Here is a 13,420-nt window from a genome sequence, read left to right on the forward strand (position 1 = left end):
GTCAGCAACTTATCGTTATCAGAACTACGTTATCACATTTTTATACAACTTTAGCTTGAAGACTAAGGGCTCTATTGAATCCACTAGGCCCAAGTTCAGCTTTACAGCGTGATTGAAATGTAAAGGCAATGCATTCAAGGTAAACCCTGCACGTGTCGGCTCAATCCGAAATGACCTTTTATATTTTTATAGCGGAACCTGTAACGCTTCAGCTGTAAAGACTGAATAGAGCCCTGGTGCACAAATTAACTCAATGAAACCAAAATACTAAATTCATGAAGGTTATAATTAAGAAATACAAACTGGGTCCATGCTTTCGATCATAAGCAACCGTTTCCATTTTAAAAACAGGTTCTCCGGCACAAAATGCTGATCAGGAAATTAAAATCCTAAATTTACTGAAGAGTGAATTGAATAAGGAACTACCTCTTTCTTCAGCCTTGAACACAAACACAGTGCTATTGCCTAATAACCATATTGAATAGACTATATTACAGGAACACCTAAATGTAGGACCGACAACGTTGATATGGCCTAATATCCATATTGTGGAAATAATTAAAATCCAATGTATTTATTTATAAAGCCCTTCTTACATCAGCTGATATCTCAAAGTGCTGTACAGAAACCCAGCCTAAAACCCAATGTTTAGAATATGGTATGTTTACAGGTTTAACTCTCATTATCATCCTACAGATGGCAGTCTCATTTATCATCCTACAGATGGCAGTGTCATTATCATCCTACCGATGGCAGTGTCATTATCATCCTACTGATGGCAGTATTGCAGTCTCATTATCATCCTACAGATGGCAGTGTCATTATCATCCTACCGATGGCAGTGTCATTATCATCCTACTGATGGCAGTATTGCAGTCTCATTATCATCCTACAGATGGCAGTGTCATTATCATCCTACCGATGGCAGTATTTCAGTCTCATTATCACCCTACAGATGGCAGTATTGCAGCCTCATTATCACCCTACAGATGGCACTATTGCAGTCTCATTATCACCCTACAGATGGCAGTATTGCAGTCTCATTATCACCCTACAGATGGCAGTATTGCAGTCTCATTATCACCCTACAGATGGCGGTATTGCAGTCTCATCATCCTACAGATGGCAGTATTGCAGTCTCAACTGTGTGGAATATCACAAAGCTATGAAAATAATCAACTTTGTCACAGTGAACACACTAAATTCGGGACGGACAATCGATTGTGAGATACGCCATCTACTTCTTATGTGATACATTTGGGTTGTGGGCTCACATTTGTACTTTTTCTGAGATATTTGCCGAGCAGGAAACAGCAGCGTACTGCTCCTGCAACCAACACAAGCATAGGGCTGTAACGTGTGCCATGTTATCTGATGAGAACTGCTCCTGTAACCAACACAAGCAGCAGCGTACTGCTCCTGCAACCAACACAAGCATAGGGCTGTAACGTGTGCCATGTTATCTGATGAGAACTGCTCCTGTAACCAACACAAGCAGCAGCGTACTGCTCCTGCAACCAACACAAGCATAGGGCTGTAACGTGTGCCATGTTATCTGATGAGAACTGCTCCTGTAACCAACACAAGCAGGAAACAGCAGCGTACTGCTCCTGCAACCAACACAAGCATAGGGCTGTAACGTGTGCCATGTTATCTGATGAGAACCGCTTCAATTTAGCCTGCTAGTAAATCCCCGATTGTAATTAGCTGATACGCATTTTCTGCCAGAGAACCTGTTTTAAAATGGTGGCTTACAGATACGTTTTATAGTCCTCCATTTAATAATTACATTTGACAACTTTCCAAATCATATCATTAACATCTGAGGGTTCATATTTCTATTCAATCAATCCAAAATAAAAATAAAATACACATTTTAAATTGTAACTTTATTGTAATTGTAATCATGTCTCAAGAGGAAAAAACTAAAGTAGGACTATTTAGGGGGAGGGGGGGGGGGGGGGGGGATTTGATAAAAACAACACTCAAAAACATAAGTCAGAACACTAGTCTTGTCTATGCTCTCATGTGATTTCAGATTCTCTGTCCGGGAAAATGTCTTTCCACAATTAGGTTCCCGAACTAAAACTCTATCCAAACTGTGTTTATGTTCTCATGCCTTTTCAGGTTCCCTAACTTGGAACAATGTTAAGGCTTCTCTGCAGAGTGTATTCTCTTATGTTTGTTTAAGTTCCCCAACTGGGTAAAACTCTTTCCACACTGGGAACAGGGGTAAGGCTTCTCTCCAGAGTGTATTCTCTTATGTTTATTCAGGTTCCCTAGCTGGATAAAACTCTTTCCACAATGGGAGCAGTGATAAGGCTTCTCCCCTGTGTGTGTCCTCTCATGCTCTTTTAGGTTCCCTAACTTGGTAAAATCCTTTCCACACTGGGCGCAATGGTAAGGTTTCTCCCCTGTGTGTGTCCTCTCATGCTCCTTCAGATTATCTAACAACCTAAAATTCTTCCCACAATGGGAACAAGGGTAAGGCTTCTCTCCAGAGTGTATTCTCTTATGTTTGTTCAGGCTCCCTAACTGGGTAAATCTCTTTTCACAATGGGCGCAGTGGTAAGGCTTATCTCTAGAGTGGATTATCTCATGCTTTTTTAGGTTTCCTAACTGGGTAAAATCCTTTCCACACTGGGAGCATTGGTAAGGTTTCTCCCCTGTGTGTGTTCTCTCATGCTCTTTCAGATTATCTAACAACCTAAAATTCTTTCCACAATGGGAACAGGGGTACGGTTTCTCTCCAGAGTGTATTTTTTTGTGTTTGTTTAGGTTCCCTAACTGGGAAAAACTATTTCCACACTGGGAGCAATGGTAAGGTTTTTCCCCTGTGTGTGTCCTCTCGTGCTCCTTCAGGGTATCTAACAACCTAAAATTCTTTCCACAATGGGAACAGGGGAAAGGCTTCTCTCCCGAGTGTATTCGCTTATGTTTGTTCAGGCTCCCTAACCACATAAAATTATTTCCACATTGGGAGCAGTGATAAGGCTTTTCTCCTGTGTGTATTCTCTTATGTTTGTTCAGGCTCCCTAACAAAGTAAAACTCTTTCCACACTGGGAGCATTGGAATGGCTTTTCTCCTACGTGTGTCCTTTTATGCTCTTTCAGCTTCCATGACCACTTAAAACTCATTTTACACAGGGAGCAGTGATGTCGTCTCGCTGGTTTGGGAGTCTCTGGGCCTGGTTCCCCTGAAGGACTCTTCCTGCTGTCAGAGTGAGAGGCTGGTCTCTTTCCTGCCAAAAACAAATAGTATTTGGTTAAACAGAGACCTGAATGAATCCTCCTCATGATAAAAACTGTCTTCCTATGAGGTTTAATCTAGAGACTAGATCCCTCATTATAAAACAGTACATTTGGATTGTGGATACTGATTGGTTAATAGCCGTTAGTTATTCATGATGATCCCTGGGTAATGCCGGTTAACAATTATATTTGAATTATCCCTATACAACCACTGTCCCAAGGCCAAGCCAGGCAATTTATAAACTAATCTCCACTGTCCCACAGCCCAGCCAGGCAATTTATAAACTAATCTCCACTGTCCAGCCAGGCAATTTATAAACTAATCTCCACTGTCCCACTGCCCTGCCAGGCAATTTATAAACGAATCTCCACTGTCCCACAGCCCAGCCAGGCTATTTATTAATTACACTATTAGCTTGTGTTTCTTGCATCTGCAAACAGCTAGTTTGTCTTTTATTAGCAAGTTGTTCCTCAATCTTGTTAGCCGCTAATGCTAATGGTAACTAATGCTAACTTAGCTAATAAATGTACTGAGTAAGAGCAAGCGTAATGTTATTTATTTCACCTTTATTTAACCAGGCTGGCTTAACTTAGGTAACAAGTTCTCATTTACAACTGCGACCTGGCCAAGATAAAGCAAAGCAGTGAGACCACAAACAACGACACAGAGTTACACATGGAATAAACAAACAACAACACAGAGTTACACATGGAATAAACAAACATACAGTCAATAATACAGTAAAACAAAAGAAAACAAAAAGTCTATATACAGTGAGTGCAAATGATACGGAAGTTATTATAATTAGCTATACAGCCTGATAACACCAGTGATGGTGTAGACCTAAATCAGCATGTTGTTCGTGCAACAGTGTCTTCTAAATTAAAAGAGGTACAACGCAAAGCAAGAAGAAGCGACATGAAGAAGCGACAAGAAGAAGCGACATGAAGAAGCGACATGAAGAAGCGACATGAAGAAGCGACATGAAGAAGCGACATGAAGAAGCTACATGAAGAAGCTACATGAAGAAGCTACATGAAGAAGCTACATGAAGAAGCTAAGCGAAAACATTCAATGTTGCCAAAGATTATAGGGTCCCCCTAGGAAACACCTATCCACACATTAGTTCCTACCCTGTCACAACCTCCCTGGGATTTTCATTTGTTGTCATGTCAACGTATTCAAAGTCCCCACTGTTATATTCTAACTGTATATTTAGAATAAACATTCTAGTCCCATGATTCCAACCGTTAACCCAAGTGTTTTGCTCTAAATCGCAAGTCAAATTGCAAGATGTGGTTAAAAATAAGGCCCAGATTTCTTGCCCATATCGAGCAGCCCTACGTGGCGGTGTGGAAATGATCTCAAATGCAGGAATTGTTTAACATGATGACTGTTTGGGGGGGGGGGGGGGGTTGAAGTTGAATTGAACAGTATAAACCAATCAGAATGGAGAAAAACTCATTGAAATCACTTGGAATATATGTGCTGCCACCCTAAATTCACTCACTACTCATCAAGCAAATTTAAAACTTGTATTATTACAAAAACATTTCAATACAGTCAAATAATTAATAACTTCACCTCAAGCTCAAAGGGATATTAAATGTCTGCTTCTTGTTGTTGTTAAACCCATCTACCAATGGGTGACCTTCTTTCTTTGAATTTATATATTTGTTGTAAATACACTACCGGTCAACCGTTTTAGAACACCTCCTCATTAAAGGGTTTTTCTTTATTTTTACTATTTTCTACATTGTAGAAAACTAGTGAAGACATCAAAACTATGAAATAACACATATTGAATCATATAGTAACCAAAACAAGTGTTAAACAAATCAAAAAAATTGCACACTTGGCATTCTCTCAACCAGCTTCATGAGGTAGTCACCTGGAATGCATTTCAATTAACAGGTGTGTCCAAACTTTTGGCAGGTACTGTATATAAAAAAAGTTAACCAGTTTAATTTAGACAAATATAAGATTATGCAATGTCCTATTTAATCTTGCCTGAACTCCAACATATAGTTCTTAAGGATAACGATGCATGTGGTTTCATTTGAAAATGACTAACTTTATATGTGCTCAGTTGGACTTTTACATGGAATCGCCCTTAAAAATGTTGTGAATATATATATTGGGAAGCTTTTAATCCATTAACGTTTTGTTGGTGGATCAAACTCATGGAAGCTTTATAGCGGTAGTCTCCTTTAACACCTGATTTACTGAACACAAGGCACATCTCAACAGGTGTCCTGGTAAGTCATGTCATGACACATCTCAACAGGTAGTCCAGGTAAGTCATGTCATGACACATCTCAACAGGTGGTCCAGGTAAGTCGTGTCATGACACATCTCAACAGGTGGTCCAGGTAAGTCGTGTCATGACACATCTCAACAGGTGGTCCAGGTAAGTCGTGACACATCTCAACAGGTGGTCCAGGTAAGTCGTGACACATCTCAACAGGTGGTCCAGGTAAGTCATGGCACATCTCAACAGGTGGTCCAGGTAAGTCATGTCATGCCACATCTCAACAGGTGGTCCAGGTAAGTCATGACACATCTCAACAGGTGGTCCAGGTAAGTCGTGACACATCTCAACAGGTGGTCCAGGTAAGTCGTGACACATCTCAACAGGTGGTCCAGGTAAGTCGTGGCACATCTCAACAGGTGGTCCAGGTAAGTCATGGCACATCTCAACAGGTGGTCCAGGTAAGTCATGGCACATCTCAACAGGTGGTCCAGGTAAGTCATGGCACATCTCAACAGGTGGTCCAGGTAAGTCATGACATCTCAACAGGTGGTCCAGGTAAGTCGTGACACATCTCAACAGGTGGTCCAGGTAAGTCATGGCACATTTCAACAGGTGGTCCAGGTAAGTCATGGCACATCTCAACAGGTGGTCCAGGTAAGTCATGGCACATCTCAACAGGTGGTCCAGGTAAGTCATGACATCTCAACAGGTGGTCCAGGTAAGTCATGACATGACACATCTCAGCAGGTGGTCCAGGTAAGTCAGGACATGACACATCTCAGCAGGTGGTCCAGGTAAGTCGTGACATCTCAACAGGTGTTCCAGGTAAGTCGTGACATCTCAACAGGTGGTCCAGGTAAGTCATGACATCTCAACTGGTGGTCCAGGTAAGTCATGGCACTTCTCAACAGGTGGTCCAGGTAAGTCATGACATGACACATCTCAACAGGTGGTCCAGGTAAGTCGTGACACATCTCAACTGGTGGTCCAGGTAAGTCATGGCACTTCTCAACAGGTGGTCCAGGTAAGTCATGACATGACACATCTCAACAGGTCGTCCAGGTAAGTCATGACATGACACATCTCAACAGGTGTCCAGGTAAGTCATGACATGACACATCTCAACAGGTGGTCCAGGTAAGTCATGACACATCTCAACAGGTGGTCCAGGTAAGTCATGACACATCTCAACAGGTGGTCCAGGTAAGTCATGACACATCTCAACAGGTGGTCCAGGTAAGTCGTGACACATCTCAACAGGGGGTCCAGGTAAGTCATGACATCTCAACAGGTGGTCCAGGTAAGTCATGGCACATCTCAACAGGTGGTCCAGGTAAGTCATGACATCTCAACAGGTGGTCCAGGTAAGTCATGGCACATCTCAACAGGTGGTCCAGGTAAGTCGTGACACATCTCAACAGGTGGTCCAGGTAAGTCATGACACATCTCAACAGGTGGTCCAGGTAAGTCGTGACATAACACAAGTTCCTCTATTTGTTCCTCAAGCAAATGAAGATTGACATCACCATTTCTCATCAGACCAACTCCTTTAAGTTGTAACTCATTTTGCTCGTGTTTTATTTGTGTTTGTCATTTACTGTATTTACGTTTATATAAAGCTTTTCAACAGGAAACGTTACAACAACAAAAAAATCACTGGAGGACGTATAACAATACCTACAGAACAACATATTCAAGTGTAGAATTGTCTTTTAAAACCACACATTATTTCACTAACTGCAGAGTTTGTCCTTACTGGTGTTAATCAGATCAATGTCCCTGTTTTATAAGATAGTACTCACTGTATTTACTGGTGTTAATCAGTTCTCCAGTCTTCTCTTCTTCGTCCTCCTCTAATGTGACAGTAATCTCCCCCTCTTCCTCCTTCACTCCAAAAACGTCTTCCTCCTCTTTCACTGTGACAGTCATCTCCCCATCCTCCTCCTTCATTACAAAAACTGTATCTTCCTCTTCCTTCACTGTAACATCCTCCTCCTCTTTCACGCTGAAAGACTCTTCCCCTTCTTTCACTGTAACAGCCTCACCTTCTACTTCTTTCTTGACGGTAACAGTCTCCTCTCCCATGAGATTTCCTTTCTCCGTCAAGCAATTCTCAGTGTAGCTTAGTAAACTCATGGTCGGGGATGTTAGCTCATTAGCATTAGCGACTAGACTAGTGCTAACTTAACCAGACAGCTAACAGCAACAACGCCAATACGAAATTAAATGGGATAACTAGTTCTTTCACACAGAAGTATGTTTAAAACATAGTTGCAAATTAAACCAGGAAATTGTCTAAAGAACTTGAATGTTCCGACGTTGTTGTCTGGCGAGCTACCGAGGTGGCTGCAGTTGTTGAAGAAGCGTTCCGTCCACTAGATTATACGTCACAGTGGAAACATCGCCTGAAAGACACATATCGCCATCTGCTGTCTGGAGGGAGGAAACGCAGTTGAGGAGGGAAAACTTTTTATTTTCTTCATTGAATTATAATATTATAAAGCAGTTCAGGGAAACATTTTTTTCCTCTCCATTAAATATGAATATTATATCAACACATACAAAGAGCAACAAGTGTTGATTGATTAGTTCAGATACAATAAATAGATATGATCAAAAATAAACACCTACAGTTATTGACACCCTTGATAAAGCAGAGGGGAAATCGGGACAAGTCTCTGAATGCCCTTGAGTGGCCCAGACACTCTTCAGAGAAGAATGGGATCTGCAGAGAATTGGAGAAACTCCCCAAATACAGGTGTGCCAAGCTTGAAGCCTCATACCCATGAAGACTCAAGGCTGTAATCGCTGCCAAAGTTGCTTCAACAAAGTACTGAGTAAAGGTCTGTATACCGTGTAAATGTGATATTGGATTTATTTATTTTTATATAAAAACCTGTTTTTGCTTTGTCATTATGGGGTATTGTGACATCATTATGGTGTATTGTGATATCATTATGGGGTATTGTGATGTCATTATGGGGTATTGTGATATCATTATGGGGTATTGTGATGTCATTATAGGGTATTGTGTATAGATTGATGAGGGAAAAAAACGATTGAATCAATGTTAGCTGAATACTTTCTGAATACACGGTATACTAATGGGTATGGTGGAATCTGATTGGAATATTTTACGAATATAAAGTAGCTTGTGTAGGTGGGCTGTGTCATGGAAAGAGCAGGTGTTCATAACGTTTTGTAAATTCAGTGTATATAATGAACGTGTCCTAGCGGCGTTCCACATTTGATTTTTATTTGTATATCGTGGCTCCCCACCGCTCTCATTCTGAGGGGGGGGGGGGGGGGTCACGACGTGGTCCTTTGGGGTGTATATCGTGGCTCCCCACCGCCCTCTCATTCTGGGGGGGGTCACGACGTGGTCCTTTGGGGTGTATATCGTGGCTCCCCACCCCTCTCATTCTGGGGGGGGTCACGACGTGGTCCTTTGGGGTGTATATCGTGGCTCCCCACCACCCTCTCATTCTGGGGGGGTCACGACGTGGTCCTTTGGGGTGTATATCGTGGCTCCCCACCGCTCTCATTCTGGGGGGGGGGGTCACGACGTGGTCCTTTGGGGTGTATATCGTGGCTCCCCACCGCCCTCTCATTCTGGGGGGGGTCACGACGTGGTCCTTTGGGGTGTATATCGTGGCTCCCCACCGCTCTCATTCTGGGGGGGGGGTCACGACGTGGTCCTTTGGGGTGTATATCGTGGCTCCCCACCGCTCTCATTCTGGGGGGGGGGTCACGACGTGGTCCTTTGGGGTGTATATCGTCGCTCCCCACCGCTCTCATTCTGGGGGGGGGGGTCACGACGTGGTCCTTTGGGGTGTATATCGTGGCTCCCCACCGCTCTCATTCTGGGGGGGGGGTCACGACGTGGTCCTTTGGGGTGTATATCGTGGCTCCCCACCGCTCTCATTCTGGGGGGGGGGGGGTCACGACATGGTCCTTTGGGGTGTATATCGTGGCTCCCCACCGCTCTCTCATTCTGGGGGGGGGGTCACGACGTGGTCCTTTGGGGTGTATATCGTGGCTCCCCACCGCTCTCTCATTCTGGGGGGGGGGGGTCACGACGTGGTCCTTTGGGGTGTATATCGTGGCTCCCCACCGCTCTCTCATTCTGGGGGGGGGGTCACGACGTGGTCCTTTGGGGTGTATATCGTGGCTCCCAACCGCTCTCTCATTCTGGGGGGGGTCACGACGTGGTCCTTTGGGGTGTATATCGTGGCTCCCCACCGCTCTCTCATTCTGGGGGGGGTCACGACGTGGTCCTTTGGGGTGTATATCGTGGCTCCCCACCGCTCTCTCATTCTGGGGGGGGGGGTCACGACGTGGTCCTTTGGGGTGTATATCGTGGCTCCCCACCGCTCTCTCATTCTGGGGGGGGTCACGACGTGGTCCTTTGGGGTGTATATCGTGGCTCCCCACCGCTCTCTCATTCTGGGGGGGGGGGGTCACGACGTGGTCCTTTGGGGTGTATATCGTGGCTCCCCACCGCTCTCTCATTCTGGGGGGGGTCACGACGTGGTCCTTTGGGGTGTATATCGTAGCTCCCCACCGCTCTCTCATTCTGGGGGGGGTCACGACGTGGTCCTTTGGGGTGTATATCGTGGCTCCCCACCGCTCTCTCATTCTGGGGGGGGGTCACGACGTGGTCCTTTGGGGTGTATATCGTGGCTCCCCACCCCTCTCATTCTGGGGGGGGTCACGACGTGGTCCTTTGGGGTGTATATCGTGGCTCCCCACCCCTCTCCCCCTGGCAGAGACTCTCTCCCCCTGGTCAGACCCTCTCCCCCTGGTCAGACCCTCTCCCCCTGGTCAGACTCTCTCCCCCTGGTCAGACTCTCTCCCCCTGGTCAGACTCTCTCCCCCTGGTCAGACCCTCTCCCCCTGGTCAGACTCTCTCCCCTGGTCAGACCCTCTCCCCCTGGTCAGACTCTCTCCCCCTACTCTCTCCCCCTGGTCAGACTCTCTCCCCCTGGTCAGACTCTCTCCCCCTGGTCAGACTCTCTCCCCCTGGTCAGACCCTCTCCCCCTGGTCATGCAGAAAGAGAGGGGGAATAAACCTAACTTATATTTCCCAAGGTTGAAAAATTAAACAATATTTCTAATTTTGAGAATGTGGGAGAATGCGGTCCGTGGGTATTTAAAGAACAGTCATGTCAAAGTTGTTTTATTTTGTGACATCAGGAAGAAGGGTAGTACAGAATAACTATAGCTTTGGAAGTGTACATTTCTCAGTTATTAGTTTTCTACCTGAATGTTGTGTAAAAAAATATGATTTAATATGAAACTATTTGTGAGAAGATGTAATGTCATGTTGGCCTTCTAAACGAGATACTTGTTTAGTTATAAAGTTCCACTGGTCAGTGGCCACACCCCCCCGTGAGTCTAGACTTTACATCAGGCGTCATAGAACCGCCCTTTTTTTCCACAGAGTATAAAATCCACTTCCTACATTAAGTCAGAGAACGCCGGGACAGAGTCCCCACGTTGGAATGGCTACAATTCTATAGACCATTAGACCATACAGCTGTAGTTTTCGCTACACAGCTGGAAAGGTTTAAACTGAGACTATCAATCACTATCGATCACTGAGACTATTGATCACTAGGCTAGGGGCGGCTAGAGCGTTGGACTAGTAACCGGAAGGTTGCAAGTTCAAATCCCCGAGCTGAGAAGGTACGAATCTGTCGTTCTGCCCCTGAACAGGCAGTTAACCCACTGTTCCTAGGCCGTCATTGAAAATAAGAATTTGTTCTCAACTGACTTGCCTAGCTAAATAAAGGTAAAATAAAAAGAAATAAAAAAACTACAGAAGGAGCAAATTCTAGATAAAACACATTACTAGTCTGAAGCTAGAAATGACGTGAACCTAGAACTAGAATACCGACAACCGCCGAAGCATCTAACCTATGAGAACATTTCTGAATGGTACTCTGAAGTACCCATTCTAACCGCCTACAACCACGAAAGACATTGTGACTTCTGGGAAAGTTAACCAGAGACTCTGATGAACTCTACAGGACGATCAAGTGTTTTCAACGGAGAGACAACAACGACGACATAAAAGCGTAAATATGTACATCGCAATTTCTTTCAGAATGAGCGGCTGTTCACGTGCAAAGTATTAGCATGTCCATGAGTACAATTATCCTCTGTGTGTAGTGAATCCATGTTGTCTTTCCCGCTCTTTCTCAGTCCCCACCCCTTTCCTTTGTCTACCAAGCCATCATACCGGCTTCGTCCACTAGGGACTTTTGTCATTGTATCATGTAGTAATCCAAATATACACTGTTTGTCTGTTATGTCATTCTGTGTGATTATTTAGTTAGTTAGTAAATAAATAATTAAGCCAATTTGTATATCGCTGATTCATGATTTAGGCTAGGGTTTCGTGCAGATATCCAAGGGTTTGCGACGTTCAGTAATGACAACTGATGAGGTAATAATAACAATTAATTCATAACAATAAGCGACTGTTTTTGATAATATATAAAAATATCTGAAGAGTTATATTCGGGAAATTGACATTCTATAAACAAAATCTTCCCGTGGTGCCTCGACTTCCTAGTTAATTCAAGTTTACATGATTAGTTTAATCAGTAATTACACACAGAGAACTGATTTGATAAATAAGTCTTCACATTTAATGATAGTCACAGACACGACAACACAAATTAATTAAATGAAACAAAACGACTAAATTGACGAGTTATTTTCAAAGTTAGAAACAAGAAATACACATTCATTCAAATCTATTTAATAAAATCTACAACTTTCCAAATCAAATCTTTAACATCTAAAGGGTTCATATTTCTATTCAATCAATCCAAATCCATAATCAAAATAAAATACACGTTTTAAAATGTCTCGTCTCGAGAGGAATAAAAACTCAAGTAGGCCTATTTTTTTTTTGTGGTAATATTTCATACAAACATGATTTCATGCGACATCAACAAAAACACAAATTCTCAGTCACACACGTCAGAACACAGCCCCCCCCTTTATGATCTTATTGTAGGTCCAGAACACATCCTGGAAAATGTGGAAGGTCTTCCCCTGTGTGCTCCCTCTGATGTGTTTTCAGGTTCCCTAACTGGGTAAAATGCTTTCCACACTGGGAACATTGGAAAGGTTTTTCTCCTGTGTGTTCCCTCTGATGTGTTTTCAGATTTCCTAACTGGGTAAAACATTTGCTGATTCGGGAACATTTTGCAATTTTGGGCGGATTTTCTATTGGACAAATTCTGATAAGCCCCTCCCCGTTTTATAATGAATACACCCCAGGGGTTGGAATCAAAATTCTAGAACCAGAACTCCTTTCATTCCGCACCAATCAGTGTGGACAGAGCAGCTTGCTATGGGAGTGGGCAAGCTAGTTATTTACATGCGTGATGGACAGACAAGTGTAGAGCGCAAGAAGCCACATACATTTTGTGGGCGGAGAGAGCAAGAGAGGGAGGAGCAGGCTTGACTTGAAGAGCTGGGCATCTTGTTGTAGCGTATCATTATCTGAATTAGACCCACAGAATTATACCTACGGAGGAGGAGGCTTCTATGGAGGAACGTTGAACTTCAGTGTGTGTTCAGTGACATCAGCATTAAAAACACATCTTACCTTTCTGTAGTTAATAAATCCAATGTGAAACGTGATAACTATAGTATCATTGAAAAAGTGAATCCCTTCTTCTCTAATTAAAAATCTCTCTATCTTCTGAATCAAACTTGAAAACGTCAGTACAGTAGTTTATGCCTCTGGTGGGGAGGGGCTACAGCTATGATGCTTCTGAGGGGGAGGGGCTACAGCTATGATGCTTTTGAGGGGAGGGGCTACAGCTATGATGCGTCTGTGGGAGGGGCAGATACTCAAAACACAATGGAAAACATTTTCAGCTGGGAGAGTT

The 13,420-nt window shown here is 43.6% G+C and overlaps 1 protein-coding gene across 1 annotated transcript; it reads right to left on the minus strand.

The window, feature by feature from the left end:
- Positions 1-615: 615 nt before the first annotated feature.
- On the minus strand, positions 616-7,902 carry LOC118938111 (zinc finger protein 501-like). Its single transcript, XM_036939813.1, has 2 exons — positions 7,310-7,902; positions 616-3,242 (listed from the first exon to the last, which is right to left on the minus strand). The coding sequence occupies exons 1-2, from the start codon at positions 7,641-7,643 to the stop codon at positions 2,149-2,151; spliced, it is 1,428 nt and encodes a 475-aa protein (XP_036795708.1). The 5' UTR covers positions 7,644-7,902; the 3' UTR covers positions 616-2,148.
- Between the last annotated feature and the right edge of the window lie 5,518 nt (positions 7,903-13,420).

This window comes from Oncorhynchus mykiss, chromosome 13 (genome assembly GCF_013265735.2).
Source record: "Oncorhynchus mykiss isolate Arlee chromosome 13, USDA_OmykA_1.1, whole genome shotgun sequence".
NCBI lineage: Eukaryota > Metazoa > Chordata > Actinopteri > Salmoniformes > Salmonidae > Oncorhynchus > Oncorhynchus mykiss.

Coding starts and splice junctions, on each gene's coding strand:
- LOC118938111 (XM_036939813.1), bottom strand. CDS start 7,643: ATGAGTTTACTAAGCTACACTGAGAATTGCTTGACGGAGAAAGGAAAT. Junction 3,243..7,309: donor GATTAACACCAGTAAATACA/GTGAGTACTATC, acceptor TGTTTTTGGCAG/GAAAGAGACCAGCCTCTCAC.